Raw genomic sequence first — 16,868 nt, 5'->3', positions numbered from 1 at the left:
TTCTTCCGGCACCCCCGATTTGCGGCGGCGTTTCTTTGTGGCAGAGCTTTTGCAGCCTTGCAGCTTGGCCACTCTCGTGACTCCTGCCAGGTCGGCTTTGCCTCTCGCTAAATGATGGGTCTTTCCTTCATGTGCATGGACTGTTCCCATCTGGGCCCTGTCAAAACCAATTCAACTGACAAAGGATCAAACCAGATTTAAATACAAAGCGGAACCTCTCTTCCTCCAGACTCTTCCTCCAGTGTCTGCTGCTTCTGCTCCCCTTTGTGCCCTTGCTCTTTCCTCCAGCCCTCACCCATCCATCCTGGAGCATTGTGTCCTGCTTAAAGCATTGCTGCCAACTCAGAGGGTTCCTCAGCTGTCCCTGGCAGTGCTGAGAGCCAGGGAAAGCTGAAGGAGCCGCAGGGACAGGCCACTGCTGTAGCAGAAGAAAAAATAAGGGACCCAAACCCACTATGAGCCTCAAGACATAGGTAAAAAACACTGTAAGGACAAGAGAAAAAAGCACTCCAGGGTCAAATCCCAACCAGACAGAGGAAAATTCCTGCAGTAGCCCCTGCCTGCAGCTCTGCGGTTCCCACTTGGGGCAAACTACCCCAACAAGTGTCCAGCCCATGGTGCTAACAGCAGAGCATGGGAGCAAGTGATGAGCCATGCTTGATGTGATGGCATCTTGCATCTGAGCAGGTATGTGGTCTTGGGAAAGGGGCTGAAGCCAGGCTGTGGCCTTGGAGGAGAGTGTGCACAGTGCAGTCCTCAAATCCCCGCTGTGTTTGTATAAAGAGCATCACATGTTATGTAAGGCTTCAGCCAGGTTCCCCAGTTGAAATTAAAGGTGAAGAGATCTCCAAACTGTCATTTCCAGATGGCCCTGGTGACCACAACAAAGCAGCTCTGTCTGCTTCTGCCTTCCCACTTTTTTCCTCCCCATTCTGTGCAAGACCTGGGAATAACGAAGCAAAGGGGCAGCATGGGCTTCCCAGCACCTGGCAGATCCCTGGGCTCCTGCTTCCCTGCTTTCCCTTCCCACGAGCTGCGCAGAGTGATGGAGGGGGAGAGGAGAAGCAGCAAACCGTGTCTGCGGGACATCGTGTGAGGAAGGCGTGTCATGGGACACGCTGCACAATGGGGCTGCGTGCTCCCGCGGGCACAGCATCCACAGAAACCCGTCCCAATCACCACCAGTCCAAAACCACTTTGTAGTATTCCATCCTCACCGTTCCTTGAGAAATTTCCGTATCTGACAGAAGTTAGCATTGCAGAGAAACTTTTTTGTGCGTGTTTGCCCCCAGTCTGCCACTTGCGGAGGGCTGGGAGAGCCGCTCGGGTGCTGGGCTCGCCGCTGCCGGCCATTCGTGGTATGCCATTAAGGACTTCTCGGCTCTGTTAAACTGTCCAGACCAATCTCTTGAGCTCATGGAGAGTAAATGACTTCTTTGTGACAATGTAATGCAATTAGTGCTAATTGTAGAGTGTGTAATGTCTGCAACACATCTCTGTAATTACAGTAAAACTTGCTGGAGATGAGAATAGTGCTGTATTATCAAAACCCAGCTTAGCGAAACACGGCTTTGGCTGTAGGTTACGGGGTTTCATGGGGAAAAGGGAAGGGAATGAAGTGATGAATGGCATAATTATGTTATGTTATTTTAAAGGAGAGGATTCGGGGAGTTTGCTTTAAAGAGAACTCTTGAAGGTTAACAGGCGTTGCAAGCCGGCTCTCACCCTCTAAAGATGATTCAATACAATTTCGACCTCTCCTGGTGTAAGATGCAGATGTATCAAGGATGAATGCTTGTTTACATCCCAAAATATGCAGAATTGTTCAGTGTTCAGTGCTGACTGAGGCTCGGGCTGGTTAATTGGAGTTGTGAGGTAGAGATGTGTCCTGACTTGCCATCTCTCTGGCTGTTCTGGGACCCAGCACCTGCTCTGCCTGCCCCTCCTCAAGGTAGGAGCAGGGTCCTCTTCCCCGATTGGTCTGTGAGAGGAGGGTTGCCACAGATAGATCCACCTGCTCCTCAGCTGGAGCCAGTCCCAGCTGCTTTGCTGCAGTCCCACCACCTTACAGGACATCAGCTTGGTTTGACTTTGGTCAGATAAGGACTTCCTGGACCTCTACACCCAGGGGGCAGAATCGTGCTTTAAACCACGCTCTTCAAAAAACCCCAAAGCAACATAAAACCCCAATGGAGAATTGTTTTCCTCGGAGTGAGGCTTTAATTCAGGGGATAGTCTGGTGCTCTGAGGGCTTGCAGGGTTCCTCTCTGCCTTCTCTAGACGCGGGGTCAAGCAGGGCTCTGGAACCGTGCCTGCATTTCTGCTCCCCTCCGAGCAGGGCTGTGCATCATCCCGTGTTTTAGTCTGCGGTTACTCCGGGCTCAGTCAGTTGTTTGGCCAAGTCTGCGGAGTCCTGTTTGTGCTTTGTTCATTGTAATGGTAACGGGCCTCTTGAAAGACTTTGTAGGAAAGTTAAACACTTCTGGAATATTTTTCTTACAGTTTGAGATGAGCTGGGGCTGGAGGGGCTGGCAGGCTGCTTTCCTTAGAAACAGGGACACCGTTTCTTTCTCTCCTTGCTTCCTGAACACTTCTAATGTTTGTTATGGTTTTTTTCTCCCTCTGTTAAAGCTGTATTAAAAAGTTAGCTCTGCTGAAGCCTTTATAAACAATCCTTAAGGGTGTCTTGCTCCTTTCTGGTTTTGAGTGCAGAATCTCAGGGATAGCATATGCTGCAGGAAGCCTTGCTAGATTCGTAAGTGACAGGAGAGAAAGGGATGCTGCAGTTCCTCACTCCATCCCTGCTCCATCTAAACTGGGATGGTTTCTGGAAAGCTCTTTAGCTCAGAAATTAGGATACGGGTGATGCTGCCAGCCTGGGCTCTGTGGGGAGTGGTGACCCTGTGGCTGCAGCAGCCAGAACAAGGTTCCTGCTGGGTGCTTTGGGTGAAGCTTCCAGCCTGTGGCCTTCAGCTCCCAGCACCAGTTCGCTTCACAAGCAGGCAGGGCTCTTCTGAAGCGCTCTTTAGCTGTACGAGACTGATCAAGGGGCTGTTTCAACTCCTTGGTCAAGACACGGGGAAGAAAGTGCTGGCATGGGGCTGCCCACGGGAGTCCATGCTGCAGCCTCCTGCTGCGGCTGGCGGCTGAAGCTTCCAGCCTGTGGCCTTCAGCTCCCAGCACCAGTTCGCTTCACAAGCAGGCAGGGCTCTTCTGAAGCGCTCTTTAGCTGTACGAGACTGATCAAGGGGCTGTTTCAACTCCTTGGTCAAGACACGGGGAAGAAAGTGCTGGCATGGGGCTGCCCACGGGAGTCCATGCTGCAGCCTCCTGCTGCGGCTGCCGGCAAGGGCTGCTCTTGCCCCGTGTATTAGTCCCTTCATCCCTTAAAAACAAACCACCCCAAACCAGAGAGGCGGGGATGAATGTTGCTTTTTCATCCCCTCCATCTGCCTGTATCGATCCCTCTCGCACTGATGAACAGCACCTTGGAGACGTGGCTGCGCGGTGCCCTCTGCGCTGCCTGGGCACCGTCAGCGCCGTGGGGTAATTGCCCGTGTAAGTGGCTGATTTGCACATGCAATTACCCAATGTGCAATCACAGCCGCAGCCCCTTTGAGCTGCGGTGAAAGCTGCACTGAGCCCTCTCCCAGGAGCCTGCTGCTCTCTGGTGCTCTCTGGGATGATGTGAGTGTTCTGGAAGCCGGGAGCCTCCTCCTGGGACCCCACTGTGTCCTGGATCATCCTGAATTAGGTGCTCTTTGCTCTGGAGCAGAAGTGGTAGAACCACACCAAGCTGAAACGTGTGACCACAAACCTCTGGGCGCTCAAAATCTGGGGTTGAGTGAGCTTCGCAATTGGACGCTTTATGTGACTTTTGGGATGAAGAAGAGGAGTCGAGATCTGGCGCTGGTGAAGCCCCTCAGCTGCTCTCTGTTCCGTGTTGCCTTCCCGCAGCCTTGGAAGCAAAGGATCCCCAGCAAGATGCATCTCTGACACACAGAGACCTGCTGGGTAAAAGAAACCCCTCAGCAGCCTCCTGCACAGCTGAGCTGACTCAAACCCACCTGTGAAAAGACTTCTTTTTTAAGTTTTAGGACTTTTAAAAAGAGCTCTTTAGTTTCTTTCAGTTCTTTAGCTGAACTTGCTGCTGCTTCAAAAGCCTCATTAGTCAAGAGTCCTGGCGGGGGACATGGGGCAGCCGGATCCAGCAGCTGCAGGGTTCACGCTCCCTCCAGTGCTATTCTTTTAATTCTGTTCAGCTTGATTAAAATGAGTATTTTTAAAATTAAGCAACACCCACGAATGCAGTGCGACTCACAAGGCTTAAGAAGCAGCTCCTGAGCAAAGGCAGAGCACGGTAAAAACCGGCAGGGGCTGGGAGCAAATTTCATTCCAGCTTTCTGAAGATATGATGCTGCCTAAATCATTTCCCCTTGTCTTTTCCAACAACAATGGCTTAATATCATCTGCTGCTTACTGCGCTTTGTAGATAAAGGGTGCCTATATGCCCGGTACGGGAAACCTTTCAGCGCTGGATAAATCTGAGCCTGTCTCCTGCTGGCAGCGAGCAGTGGTTCTGTGCCCCTGTGGCAGAGGAGTGGGCAGCTCCCAGGGCTTTTGGTCTTCACCAGCCCTGGGGCTCAGCTGTTCTTCACCTTCCGAAATCTGTAGCTTTGCTACAGGTTGCTTGTGTGACCGTGGTTACATCCCCTGGCTGTACAGCATCCCCCGCCTGTGGAAGGAGAAAGTTCAAGTTTTTCTTGGAAAACACCCTTAAGACAAACTCCATGGCTCTGATGGGTCTTCACACCATCTTTTGCTTCCTGAGCAGGAGTGATCCGGGGATGGGATCAGGGCTGAGAGCGGGGTGGGTTGGACAGCTTTGCCGACATTTCTGTGCTCTGTTAGAGGCGCGTTGGGTGAGAAGAGTCCCTTCAACCCCTCCTGTGCTGCTCCTGAGCATCACTTCTGTGAGCCCTTCCCTGCAGGCAGGGGTGCTGCCTGCCCCTGCTCTTACAAGCTCCTTCCCAGTGCATTGGGGTTTATGGGCAAGAAATCCCAGCGTGCTCTGAGTCTTGCTGTCTCCAGGCAGAACAGGAGTGAATTTCAGCTGCTCGGTCCATCCTGAGCCATCCCTTGTGTCTGTCTGCTGAGTACCAGGAGGTTTCCTTCTCAGAGGAGTGTTTGCCAAAGGTTTGCATCATCTCTCTCTCTGCATCCCACCAGCAGCCCGTTGTACGTCTGGCTTTGCAGATGCTCTGCTTTTATTCTTAGAAGTCCTAAATATTTCCGCTTTCCTTCTGAATAACTCCAGCGATCGGGGGTTGCTGATCACTCTAACAAGTCTCAGCATTTGCTATAAATCCACCCTATTTAATGCTGAGTGTTTTTCTGAGCCTTTAACTTGTCTAGGCAGCCGGCTTCGTGGCAGAGGTGCTGACAGGCATCCCACTTTCCTTTTGAACAGAAATGACATTTGAGTTGAAGCTTCATCGGGGGCTTTTTGCACTGCAGATTTTCAATGTGTAAATGTTATATATGCTGGTAAATGCACCTGTCACCTCGCCTGACATTCGCTCTCTCCGGGTATCTTCCCTTACCAGGGATGTGGATTGATTCCTCCCATGCATCCCCCTGCATTGGGAAGCGACCTTAGAGCTGCAAGCATGGGATTCTCGCTGGACTTGCTCTTTGACTGATTTTTACCCACATTTTTCCCCCCCAACACTGGATTCTCTCAAGGCTCTCGAGCTGTTAATTATCAGCATTGTATGGATCCTATAGTCTCAGTCTGGGCTGAGCTCACAGTGTCCAGCAGCAGAGGTGGGAGAGCACCTGCTTATGCTTGGTCTTGGTGTTCAAGTGTTTGCTCAAGCTACTGGGTTGTTGTTTGGTTGGCTTTTTAAATTTGACATTATAATTGTTCTTTAATATGTTAAATCAAAATGCATTTTACAACGTGACCTTTGCAGCTTACAAGCACACGCATCTCTGGAAGTGAGTCTAGAGCTGTCATTAGTCAGAAAATGACATGCCTCGGTGCAAAGAGCCATATGCTGCTCTGAATTTTGCTGGTAGCCTCTGGTTTAATAATGGATGAAAGAAAAAAGCTGTATGTTTGATGTAGGCTTTTCACATGAATCCTGCAAACCATAAAAAGTGTTTTCAAACAGCAAGGGAAACTCAAGAACCAGTACAGCCCAGGGAAGTTGTTGCTCCTTTCCTTACCTCAGCCAAAGCTCACCCAGTGCAGCGAGTCCCATGCACCGAGGAAGGGGCTGGTTTTGTCGCCGGGGCCAGGTGGGCTTTTGTGGACACACTGCTTTCCTCTCTGGTCAGAGGGTGGGAACCAGCTCCACGTGTGCCTGTCCAATGTTCATCTTCTGGGACTATCCCATGGCTGTGGGTGTCAGCTAGATACAGAGGAATGTGTGGAGGTTATTTTAATCTTAGATGTAGTTTGATGATCAGCATCCTCATTTGAGCATATCAAGAGAAATCGGATAAAGTGTCACTGCATCAGGTGTGGAGTTCTCTACCCTAGGAGCTCCTCACCTGCTGATGGCCAGGAGGGAGGAGAATGGCTTTGGTAGGTCACAGAGGGATCACAGTGTGCAGGGACTTCCAGAAGCTTCTGCCCTTGACCTGTGCAAAAACAGTAACCAAAGCAGAAAAGAGAGAAGATCTGTGGTTGTGTAAGCTGGTGTATCACATCCTCACTCACTGACTTTGTTCTGATACGCAAACAACCCTTAATTAATTCCTCTGGCAAACTTTCCTGATGGGAGAGATGCAGTAACAAGTCCCTCTGTGAGCAGTCAGCATATAATGTTTGATTTATAATATTTGATAATGTAACATTTCTCCAGAAGATCCTTGACACTTCTCTGCGTTTGTGTCTTTTGCAGGATGCTGGAGTATTCCCTGGACCTGCAGAACGTCAGCTTCTCAGCGGTCCGCACTGTCCGTGTCCTGCGGCCGCTCAGGGCCATTAACAGGGTCCCCAGTAAGTCAGATCCTTTTTCCTTCCGGTTGATGCAAATTCTCTGTATCTGTGCCCCAGATGTGGAAGAGCAGACACAGATGCTTCTCATCTTATGTTGCAGCTCAAATGTTCACCCAAGCCTGTGAGTGCTAGGTCCCACCATCACTCCCTGGTTTCCAGTGCCTGTCACTCTCCTCCTTTAAATAATACTCTTTTTGACACCTGTGGCATCAGAGATGAGCCACCAGTCAATAATACACCCAGGGCTGTCTTCAGACACTTTTCTTTCTCATCTGAAGAGGGTCTTACGAGGTGAAGCGATGCACCGTACGAGGAGATAGGAATTGACTGCCCATGCCAGGCAGCACGAGCAGAGGGCTCTGAGCCATGCTGAGCCCCCTCCCTGTGCTACCCTATCCTTTCCTGGAGAACCGGGGTGAGGAAATCTTGTCATGCCTGGAGACCATCCCCCAGGAGGTGCTGAAGAGCCTCCTCTTGCTCTGCTCCCCAGAGCTGATTCGTACAGCCGAGAACCCAAACATCTCCAAAGCAAGCCTGGGCGGGATGGGAGGAGGCTATTCAGTCCTGGTTTATCAGGTCATGTGTGAGCATCTCAGACCCCCTTGAAGAGCAGTGGGTGGCGTTGCCTGCTCCTGCACAGCAGCAGGCGGTGGAAACCCAGTGCTGTGCTTGGAGAGGCACTGGCCATCGCAAACCCGGCCCAGGGAGCCGTTCCTGCTGTGCTGTGCTGCGCAAAGCCCAGAGCGCTGCCGGAGGCACTGAGCTCTGTCCCTTGTGGACGCTGATGGATCGGGTGTTAAGCGTTAAGTACAACTGCGTCATGGTTGTACACAACTGTGTTTTCCTGGTCCTACAATCTCGTGTATCGAATCCAGCATTGTTTTAGCCAAATTAAATTCAAGTCTGAACTCCCCTGTCTGAAGTAGCCCAGTGCCTTGACAAGAACTAATCAGCTCCACTTCTGTCTGATGATGCTGGAGGGGCCTGGGCTCTATTTATTTTTCTGGTCCTGACTCTTGAACTTAATCTGGCTTTGCTGCTGCTGCTGTTTCAATCATTACGGTAGCTTCAGAATCCTGTTGGCAATGTTGTTTTTTATCCCCACGGCTAAACTGATGGACGGCTGAATTTATCCCCCACTGTCTAACTGGGGATGTAATTCACTTAATGTATTTTGAAATCCCTGGTAATTTATCTTGGCTTCTCTGCAGCACTGTTACAATAGGATAGAAATGTAAGGTGGGAAAAGAAAAAGAGGTTTGTATGGTGATAAATGCAGTAACCACAGAAAGTCGTTTCAGTTAATTAGAATTTGACGCAAGGTGGTCCTCCCCGGTAGAGGAGAAAAACACTGATAGGGGAGGTGACAGCATCAGGAGGAGAGAAAAAGTCTTCTTGAAGTAGAAAAGTAAAGGGTGCAACAGTAAAGCTTTCTTTAAATGAAAATCAATATAAACGAGTGAGAGAATGCAGAAGATGGGGAAAGGAGGAGAGCGAGAGATGAGCAGGATATTACAGAGATGTCAGATGAAATCAATTTTTTTGTGTGTAAATGTCAAGTTGAAGTCACCATCAATTTGTCTTTGTTACAGAACTGGCTGTTCCTGAACTTGTGAGAATTAACTACCAGAGAGAGACCTGTGTTTTAAGGAAGAGAGGGGATTTAGGGTGGATGAGGGGAATTAGGGAGGGAAGGGGATTTTAATAATATTGAGTGGGGAAAGCAATATGACTGAGCAAGGAGAGTTTGGTCTTGGGGAAGAAAGGAGACATATAATTGCTAGAAAACTTTAGGACTTTAGATGGGGAGTGAAGGGAGAGGAGCAGGGAAGGGAGGTTGGGTGCCCAGGAGCAGGGCACGGATGAGGGGGGGTATCCCAGGGATTTTTGAGAAACTGGAAGGGACTGGGGAGCTGCTGGTGTTTTCAGGCTGTGTGTGGGTGACAAGGACGGTGGTTGGGAAGGCAGCGACTGTCAGTGAAAGGAAAAGTACGGATGGAAAGGAAAAGGTCGGGAGGACGTAGCTGCAGTATGAAAATTCATCGTGGACTTTTCCTCTTTGCCTCAGGTATGCGCATCCTGGTGACACTTCTTTTGGACACGCTGCCCATGTTGGGGAATGTCCTCCTCCTCTGTTTCTTCGTCTTCTTCATCTTCGGCATTGTGGGAGTCCAGCTGTGGGCAGGTTTGCTCAGGAACCGCTGCTTCCTCCCCGAGAACTTCAGCATGTGAGTCTGCGTGGGCAGCGGAAGTCTGTCCAGCTCGGGCAAGTCTGTCTCTCCAGGAGACAAGGATATCCCTCATTAAAAAGCCCCGGTCTTCTGTAAATACTCCTTGCTCCTAAATTTCACCACGACTCCCGCTCAAGCTCACAGTCAGAACAGAGCGAGCTGGGACAATTTATAATTTGAGTCCTTAGCCATCCTTAACCATCAGCCAGCACTTGGGAACCTCTCTGATTGATAAGAACCTCCAAAAAAACCCCGAAAATGAGAGTTCAGCCTTTCTAAATTCAGCGTATCATTAACGTGTGACCTTTTCTGCGTTTGCCGGGACGCCGAGGTCTGGATGTCATTCAGCAGCTGGTAGTGTTTACTGGTGTAGGCTTTGCAGTCCCACCCAAACCCCGGGGAAATCTGATGGAGCTACCACACGTTTTGTGATGCCAGATCCTTTTCAGTCTCAGAGCAAGAGCTAGTCCCTGCCCCAAAGTGTCAATTTTCACTGATCCCTGGACTTTAAGGCCAAGATGACTGTAGTGGTCAAATGGGGTTTTGTAGCGCCCCGTTTCCTGGCCAGCCAGCTTGCCAGATGTAGGAATGTTTGAACAGAGGTTGAAATATCTAGTAGCTATCAGCCTCTTTCAGACCAGGATTTCCTGGTCTACCAGGATACCTATTCTACCTACTTGCTTTTTTCCCAGCACCTCCCTCCCTTCGAATGCTGGTAGAAGGGCAGGTGACTGCAAGCCCTTGATGGCTGCTCTGCCGCGCTCTGGCACCCCTCACCTTGCAGTGGATTGCTTTCAAATGTTGACTCCCTGGAGCTGATCTGGCTAGTTCCACACCTGGATGGAGAAGTCCTGGAAGCCCAAAGCCTCTCTCTTGCACACAACAGGACCATTATGATGCTGCCGTGGCTAGGTTGGCTCTTGGGGCTGGAGCAGGCACAAGGCACCTTTTATCTTCGCCTATGCATCTCCTAATCAGCTGCCCGCCCCTTTCATGGGCTGTGCCCTCAAAGAGCAGTTGGGAGAGTCATTACCAGGGCACGTCCCTGTTGGTGAATGGCAGCAGAGCGGAGGGACTGCTTCACCACCGAGTAAATCCAATAGAGCCACAGGTTTGGGTGCTGTTTAATTGAGCCAGAATTCCAGGGGTTTAGACAAGCTTTGAAAGGTATTACAGGCAATTCTGCAGGAATTAACTGGGCTGAACTAGGCTTAAAAATATCTTTGCAAGCTTTAGTGGGAGTCCTGGCAGCATTAAGGAGATAGCTGTGTGCAGAGCCAGTAGCCAGTTTCTGGCTGGCCATGGGTTGTTTCATCTCCCTGAAGAGTGTTTTTGCCTGGTTTGCTGCGGTAAGGCCACCCTCGGAGGGAATTTAGAGCTTCTCTATGGGCTGAACAGGCACTGTGAAATGCGGTGAAATGGTTTTTAGGAATCTTGGGAGGTCCTTGTACATGGAGTCTCCCCAAGCAACTCTCAGCATCTCCAGACGGACAGGAGGTACAGGAGCTTCACCTGACCGATTTCCATCTTCCTGCAGCAAAGGCATTTCAGAGAAGCCCTCTTGGGCTGAATCTTGCTCTTGGCCCCCTCAAGTCAAAGCCAGAGCACTTCCAGATGGAGTGAGTCTTAATCATGTCATCAGAGGGCTCGTTGAGTGACTGAGTGCACTCAGTTTCTCAAAACCCGTTTAGGGGCATCATCTCACCCAGTGGGGCTGCAGAAAGTCCAAGGGGATTCCTTTTTTTTTTGAAAAAAAAAAAAAAGAATAACAGACGTCAGACTTTGCTGTTAGAGTTGTTGCCTTGCCAAGTTGCCTGCAATCCGTGTGCAAACCCCAGCCCGGTCTGGACTCTTCCAGCCCCTACACGGTGGATTTGGAGCGATACTACCAGACAGAGAATGAAGATGAGAATCCTTTCATCTGCTCCCAGCCCCGGGAGAATGGGATGCGCTACTGCCGGAGTATCCCAACGCGGAGGGAAGAGGGTCTCGAGTGCACCCTGGACTATTATTCCTACAATGACACCACCAATACGTCCTGTGTCAACTGGAACCAGTATTACACCAACTGCTCTGCTGGAGAGCACAACCCCTTCAAGGGAGCCATCAACTTTGATAACATTGGCTACGCCTGGATCGCAATATTTCAGGTGAGCCCTGTCTGTGGACGAGCGGCTGGTCGTGCTGCCCAACACGTAACCAGGGGCTGCACAATCGCACTCCCAAGGGCTATTTTGCACCAGCAAGCACTTACACAGTGGTGCATAGATGTAAAATGTCAGAGATATTTGATGGCCGCTTTGAAGATGCCTTCATCTCACCAGGGACAAAACCCTAGTCTGCAAACCCTGCGTGTGTGCAGTAACACCATCCTGACGTGGAGCAGAGCCTAGAGACTGCTCTTCCCTCTGCAAAATGCAGTGGTGGGCCTTAGTGGCTGGAAAAGAAGGGCTGGATTCAGCCTGGGCAGCTGCTAACGTGGCTGGCAGTGTTGGTAGAAGCAGGATTTGGCTCCTCAGTATCTTCTACTGCACCAAGACTAGCTACGGGGTGTCAGAAATGACCCAGCCAAGAGAAACATTGCTTGTGCGCTTGGTGTTGTAACTGAGCCTTGACAAGTTCATTTTCCCTTCCTGTCTCCGCCAGGTCATCACTCTGGAAGGCTGGGTGGACATCATGTACTTTGTCATGGATGCACACTCCTTCTACAACTTCATCTACTTCATCCTCCTGATCATTGTAAGTGGCCTTAGGGGAACATGGAGGTCCTCCTGGCATTTGGAGAGAGCAAGGTGCAGTGACCCAGGGCAGATAATACAGTGGATGTAAGAGCTGAGGTAGAAACCAGCTTGCCGGAAGACGTGTATTGCAGCTGCATTTTGCTGCAGATGTGAAAGAAGGAAAGAAAGGTGTGCTTAAGCTATGGTAGATGCATTTCTGTTGCTGCTGCTTCTACTGCTCCTCTCCTTGTGCTCCAAGGTCCTCTCCCTTAGTTACCACCTTGAATCGAAGCTTAAATGTAGGCAAATTTCCCCCAATGAGGTTTTGAGCTCTGCCGAGAAATTCCCCCATATTGAAGAACCCAGCTGGCTGGGACCTTGAGGAACATTTCAGGAAAAGAGTCCCAAACTTCACATTAAGAAAGGAGGGAAGAGATTACTGCCTACAGCCCACCCACGCTTCACAGCATCATCCGAGACCACCCACAAAGGAGCCAGTAAAGAGTTTCTGTGGGGTGGGCTCTATGATGGGCTCCATCTATGCGAGCAGAATTGTCTACTGTGAGTGGCTGAGCTCGTTGTCTAGACTCCCTTTATCGTCAAGGGAGAAAAATAGGTGCTTTAAGGGGGTGATTCATCTCCTCTGAAGGTAGACATCCAAAATAAATTAGATGCATTGCAGACTTGATGTGCCTATTTCTCTCTTGACTCTAAAGGATCATTAGGTGCCTCACTTAGATGTAGCTGAGATAAGTGAGACGAGTCCCTTTCTTGCTTTCTAATTGGACCAAGTCCAGCTAAATAGCTGCGCGTTGTCCATTTGGCCATTGTGGGGATTTCTGCTCCTCATCATACCAGGGCTCAAACCCTGGTGAGAAGATAGGATGTCATTTAGTCCATGATGCTTCTTCTGGTTCATCTATTACCTTCCCCAAAAAAGAAACCATCCTTTGCTCTCAGCATCCCCAAAATGATGGAGCGGAAGGACAAGCAGTACTTTTCCAGATGCCGTGTGAGTAGTGCTAGCAGCGTGTGATAACCCGTTAGCACGTCAGTGATTCTCTGTGATCCAGGCTGGGCTCTGCAGAAGGCAGACCTCATGAAACCCTGGTTGTGGAAGTAAAATCTCCAGGCTGGGTACAGACTGCTGATGCCCTTGCGTAACTGTCACCCGCAAATCCCGTTAGTAGGGGAAAGGGATCTGCTCGCAAGCTGCCCACACACTGCCAGAAAAAAATGTTCCTATCAGGAAGGCTCAGCGCATTCATCGTAATGCCACTAATTGTGATAATTACAACCGCTGTCTGCAGAGAGAGAAAAACACCATCTTAAAAGAGCAAAAGGTTTTTGTCAAAATAATCTTCGCTCATTTTTGATCGCTGACGTCCTCCATGCAGTGCTAGTGTGGGAGTCCCTGGGGCAGGGGCTTGGGGGCGTGTCAGCCTCTCCACAGTCCCAGCCAGTGGTCCCCGCTGGCTGACAGGAGTTGGGCTGACAGGTCTGCCCCCTGCTCCTTCTGCTGGGGTGTGGGTGTGAGGGGTCTATGGGATGGGCATGACCATGCCGAGGTGACTGATGGCTCCTGTCCCGTAGGTGGGCTCTTTCTTCATGATCAACCTCTGCCTGGTGGTGATAGCAACGCAATTCTCTGAGACGAAGCAGCGTGAGAGCCAGCTGATGAAGGAGCAGCGCGTACGCTACCTGTCCAATGCCAGCACCCTCGCCAGCTTTTCGGAGCCAGGCAGCTGCTATGATGAACTCCTCAAATACCTGGTTTACATTGCCCGGAAAGGCAGCAAGCAGCTTGTGGAGGTCTACCGGGTAGTGGGTGTGAGGTTGGGCTTCCTCACCAGCCCCACAAGCAAGGCGGGCACCGACCGGCACACCAGGAAGCGCCGAAGCAAGAAGAGGTCCTCTGTGCACCACCTCATCCACCACCATCACCATCACCACCACCACTATCATCTGGGCAACGGCAACCTGCGGGCACCCCGTGCCAGCCCGGAGATCAGCGATGTGGAGACCAGCTCACTCCACAATGGGACCAACCGGCTGATGCTCCCCACCTCAGCATCAAACCCCCATACGACCCCCAGCGCTGCTCCCAGCAACACCGAGTCTGTCCACAGCATCTACCATGCCGACTGTCACTTCGAGCCAGTGCATTGCCGGTCACCCCTCTCACAGCCAGGCCTCAGCTTGCCGAGCGCAGAGGGGATGCCCAAGAACATAATGGGCAGCAAGGTGTACCCCACAGTGCACCCCAGTACCTCCCATGAGATGCTGAAAGAGAAGAACCTGGGGGAGGCGGCAGTCGGAGCCGGGAGCAGCACCTTGACCAGCCTCAACATCCCACCCGGGCCGTACAGCACCATGCACAAGCTGCTGGAGACACAGAGCACGGGTGAGCCTGGGGCTGGGCCTTGATCTGGGGCTGACCTGCAGAAATACAAGCTACGACCTAATTTTGTTCTCTTTCTGAATCTTTGCAGGGTTCTTTTCAGTCCATGTTACAGAGAAAGGCGATGGCTTTCCAGGTGAGGCCAACAGGAACCTTCTGACCTACATAACACGTCTTATAGCCAAAACCAGGAGAGAGGTTTCAACCTCCCAGTTTCCATACTTGCAAGAATCCAAGGGAAATGAATGTTTGCAATGAACCTGTTTTCTTTCCTGTCCCCATCTCCTCCCCCAAATCAATTTATTCTGCAATTACGGAGAATGCTCTCCAAACCCCTGCACTCCCCAAATCAGCTACAACAGGGCTCAGCTGACACTGAGCAGAGCCAGAGCCCAGCCTGGCCACGGCCAGATGAACGCATCCCTTCCTTGCTGAAACGCAGGGGTTGGAGGTGGCTGCATCGCCTGTTGCTGCAGAGCTTGGGGATGATCCAGACCCAAGTCCCAGCACATCCCCGAGCACTGCGTAGCTCCGCTCCCTGTGGGACACGAGGCTCAGGGAGATTGAGTGTCTGTTTTACATGAGTGCTCAGTGACGATCTCAGACGCGGAGTATTTCAAGTCTGTGATTTGCTCAGGAAGCCTGTAGCAGAGCCAGACACCGCACACAGCTTTCCTGGATCGGGGGTTTCAAACCTTCATCACAAGATGCTCTTTCCCCCTCCACATTCTGAGGTGTGGGAGCTTGGGCCACTCTAGTCCAAATGCTCTCAGCCTCCAAGAAGTGTTTCTGGCCAAGCTTTCCCAGGCAGTCAATACCTTTCCCGTGCCACTGCAGTGGCATTGACCTTTGCAGGGAAAAGATCAAAACCTGCTCCCAGCCCAGAGCTGCCCAGAGGCTAAATACACAGAGCTGGGCTCTGAGTTGGTTTAGCGCTGGGTTTTTATTCACGCTGCTGCGTGTGAGTCAGGAGCATGCTTGTCTCTTCACTTGCAGCCAGCTGGTGGGATTTTTGGGGAATATCCTGCTGGTGTTGTCACCCAGGAGCCACCTGGCAGCTGCTGTTGAGGGCAGCGTGTGCAGGGGGGTGATTTTAGAGCATCAACAACAGCAGGAGCAGGAAAGGAGGCTGCTGGCAGCGGTGCTCCCCATCATTACAGCCCGGAGCCTGCCAGGGCAGCTGACTGCTTTCTCCCAGCTGTAATGGCCAGAGGCAGATTGAGCTGGGCCAGGGATCCTGGGCGGGTGGCAGGGTCTGCCTGGGGACAGCAAAGAGGGCTTTGTACCTGGGGAGAAGGAGCTGCGAGAGTCCAGGTTGTGCCCAGGGCTCTGTAACCCAGCAGGAGCCCTTTTGCCCTTAGGAAATGCCCATTGTGTCAAGGGCCAGGGTGGGGATTGTCCCTCTGGCTGCCCAAAGCTCCCCTGTCCTGCTGACAGGCTGCCCTGCCCCACTTGCATTTCAGGTCCCTGCCAAAGCTCGTGCAAGATCTCCAGCCCCTGCACCAAGCTGGAGAGCGGCTCCTGCAACCCCGAAAGCTGCCCGTACTGCCTCAAAGCGCTGGCAGGCGAGGCCGAGCTGACAGACAACGAGACAGCCGACTCGGACAGCGAGGGGGTCTACGAGTTCACGCAGGATGCCCACTACAGCGACCAGCGGGACCCGCAGCGGGGCAGAGCCCGCGCCAGGAGAACGAGCAGGGTGCTGGCCTTCTGGCAAATGGTGTGTGAGACCTTTCGGAAGATCGTGGACAGCAAATATTTTGGCCGAGGGATCATGGTGGCCATTCTCATCAACACGCTCAGCATGGGGATCGAGTACCACGAGCAGGTGAGTGCTGTCCCAGCAGCTCCCGGCACAGAGGTATTACGGGCCTGACTCTGGCTGCCAGCGGGATGTTTTGGGTGCTGTAGGAAGAGTCCCAGTACAGAGCAGGGCTGATTTTATCTTCTCCAAACCTGCTTCCAGCTTGCAGACAGCGATCACCCTGGCTGGCATTGTGCTGCATGATCTCCCGCATCCCAGCCCCACCAGGGATGCTCAGCACCATGCGCTGCTGGTTTCTGCAGCATGGGGGCCAAGGAGAGCGAGCAGCTGTTTGCCCCCGGGTTTGTGCCAGCCTGGTATTGCTGGCGGCACTGCCAGCAGCTGCGGGCAACGGGGTCGGTGCAGCTGCAGGCAGGGAAGCCTCTGGAATTTGCAGTCCTCGGAGAGGAGGTAGCAAATGCCTTTGCCTCCTGGGTGAACACTCCAGCAACAGTATGCCGAGTCCAAAATAGACTCACCACTGGCTGTTTCTCTGCTTGATTATCTGAGTCCTTGCGGACGAGAGGCTGCCTCTGCTCCAGCCTCTCACACACTTGTCACCTAGCAGAGCTTTTCCCTATATGTAGTCATTAAGAAAAGGAGTTGCCACATTCCTTTGAAATGTCTCTCTAAGGATGACAAGAGCTCTGCTTTTAGGAAGGTTTTTGCGTGGTCTGGTCTCATGTAGGTTTTGTGGCTGGGG

The 16,868-nt window shown here is 51.7% G+C and overlaps 1 protein-coding gene across 1 annotated transcript in view; it reads left to right on the top strand.

Moving 5' to 3' along the window:
* Positions 1-16,868, top strand: part of CACNA1H (calcium channel, voltage-dependent, T type, alpha 1H subunit) — a gene marked incomplete at its 3' end in the record, with an annotated part of 35,748 nt that overhangs the window by 2,195 nt on the left and 16,685 nt on the right. The window contains exons 3-9 of the mRNA XM_010133257.1: positions 6,912-7,009; positions 9,078-9,237; positions 11,099-11,390; positions 11,887-11,979; positions 13,554-14,364; positions 14,453-14,497; positions 15,825-16,189. Of these exons, the coding sequence (XP_010131559.1) occupies positions 6,912-7,009; positions 9,078-9,237; positions 11,099-11,390; positions 11,887-11,979; positions 13,554-14,364; positions 14,453-14,497; positions 15,825-16,189 (1,864 nt within the window). The remainder of the gene's footprint in view (positions 1-6,911; positions 7,010-9,077; positions 9,238-11,098; positions 11,391-11,886; positions 11,980-13,553; positions 14,365-14,452; positions 14,498-15,824; positions 16,190-16,868) is intronic.

This window comes from Buceros rhinoceros, unplaced genomic scaffold (assembly GCF_000710305.1).
Source record: "Buceros rhinoceros silvestris isolate BGI_N320 unplaced genomic scaffold, ASM71030v1 scaffold8143, whole genome shotgun sequence".
Classification (NCBI taxonomy): domain Eukaryota; kingdom Metazoa; phylum Chordata; class Aves; order Bucerotiformes; family Bucerotidae; genus Buceros; species Buceros rhinoceros.
Note: the sequence above shows the minus strand (reverse complement) of the source record. Positions and strands in the feature narration are given on the sequence as shown.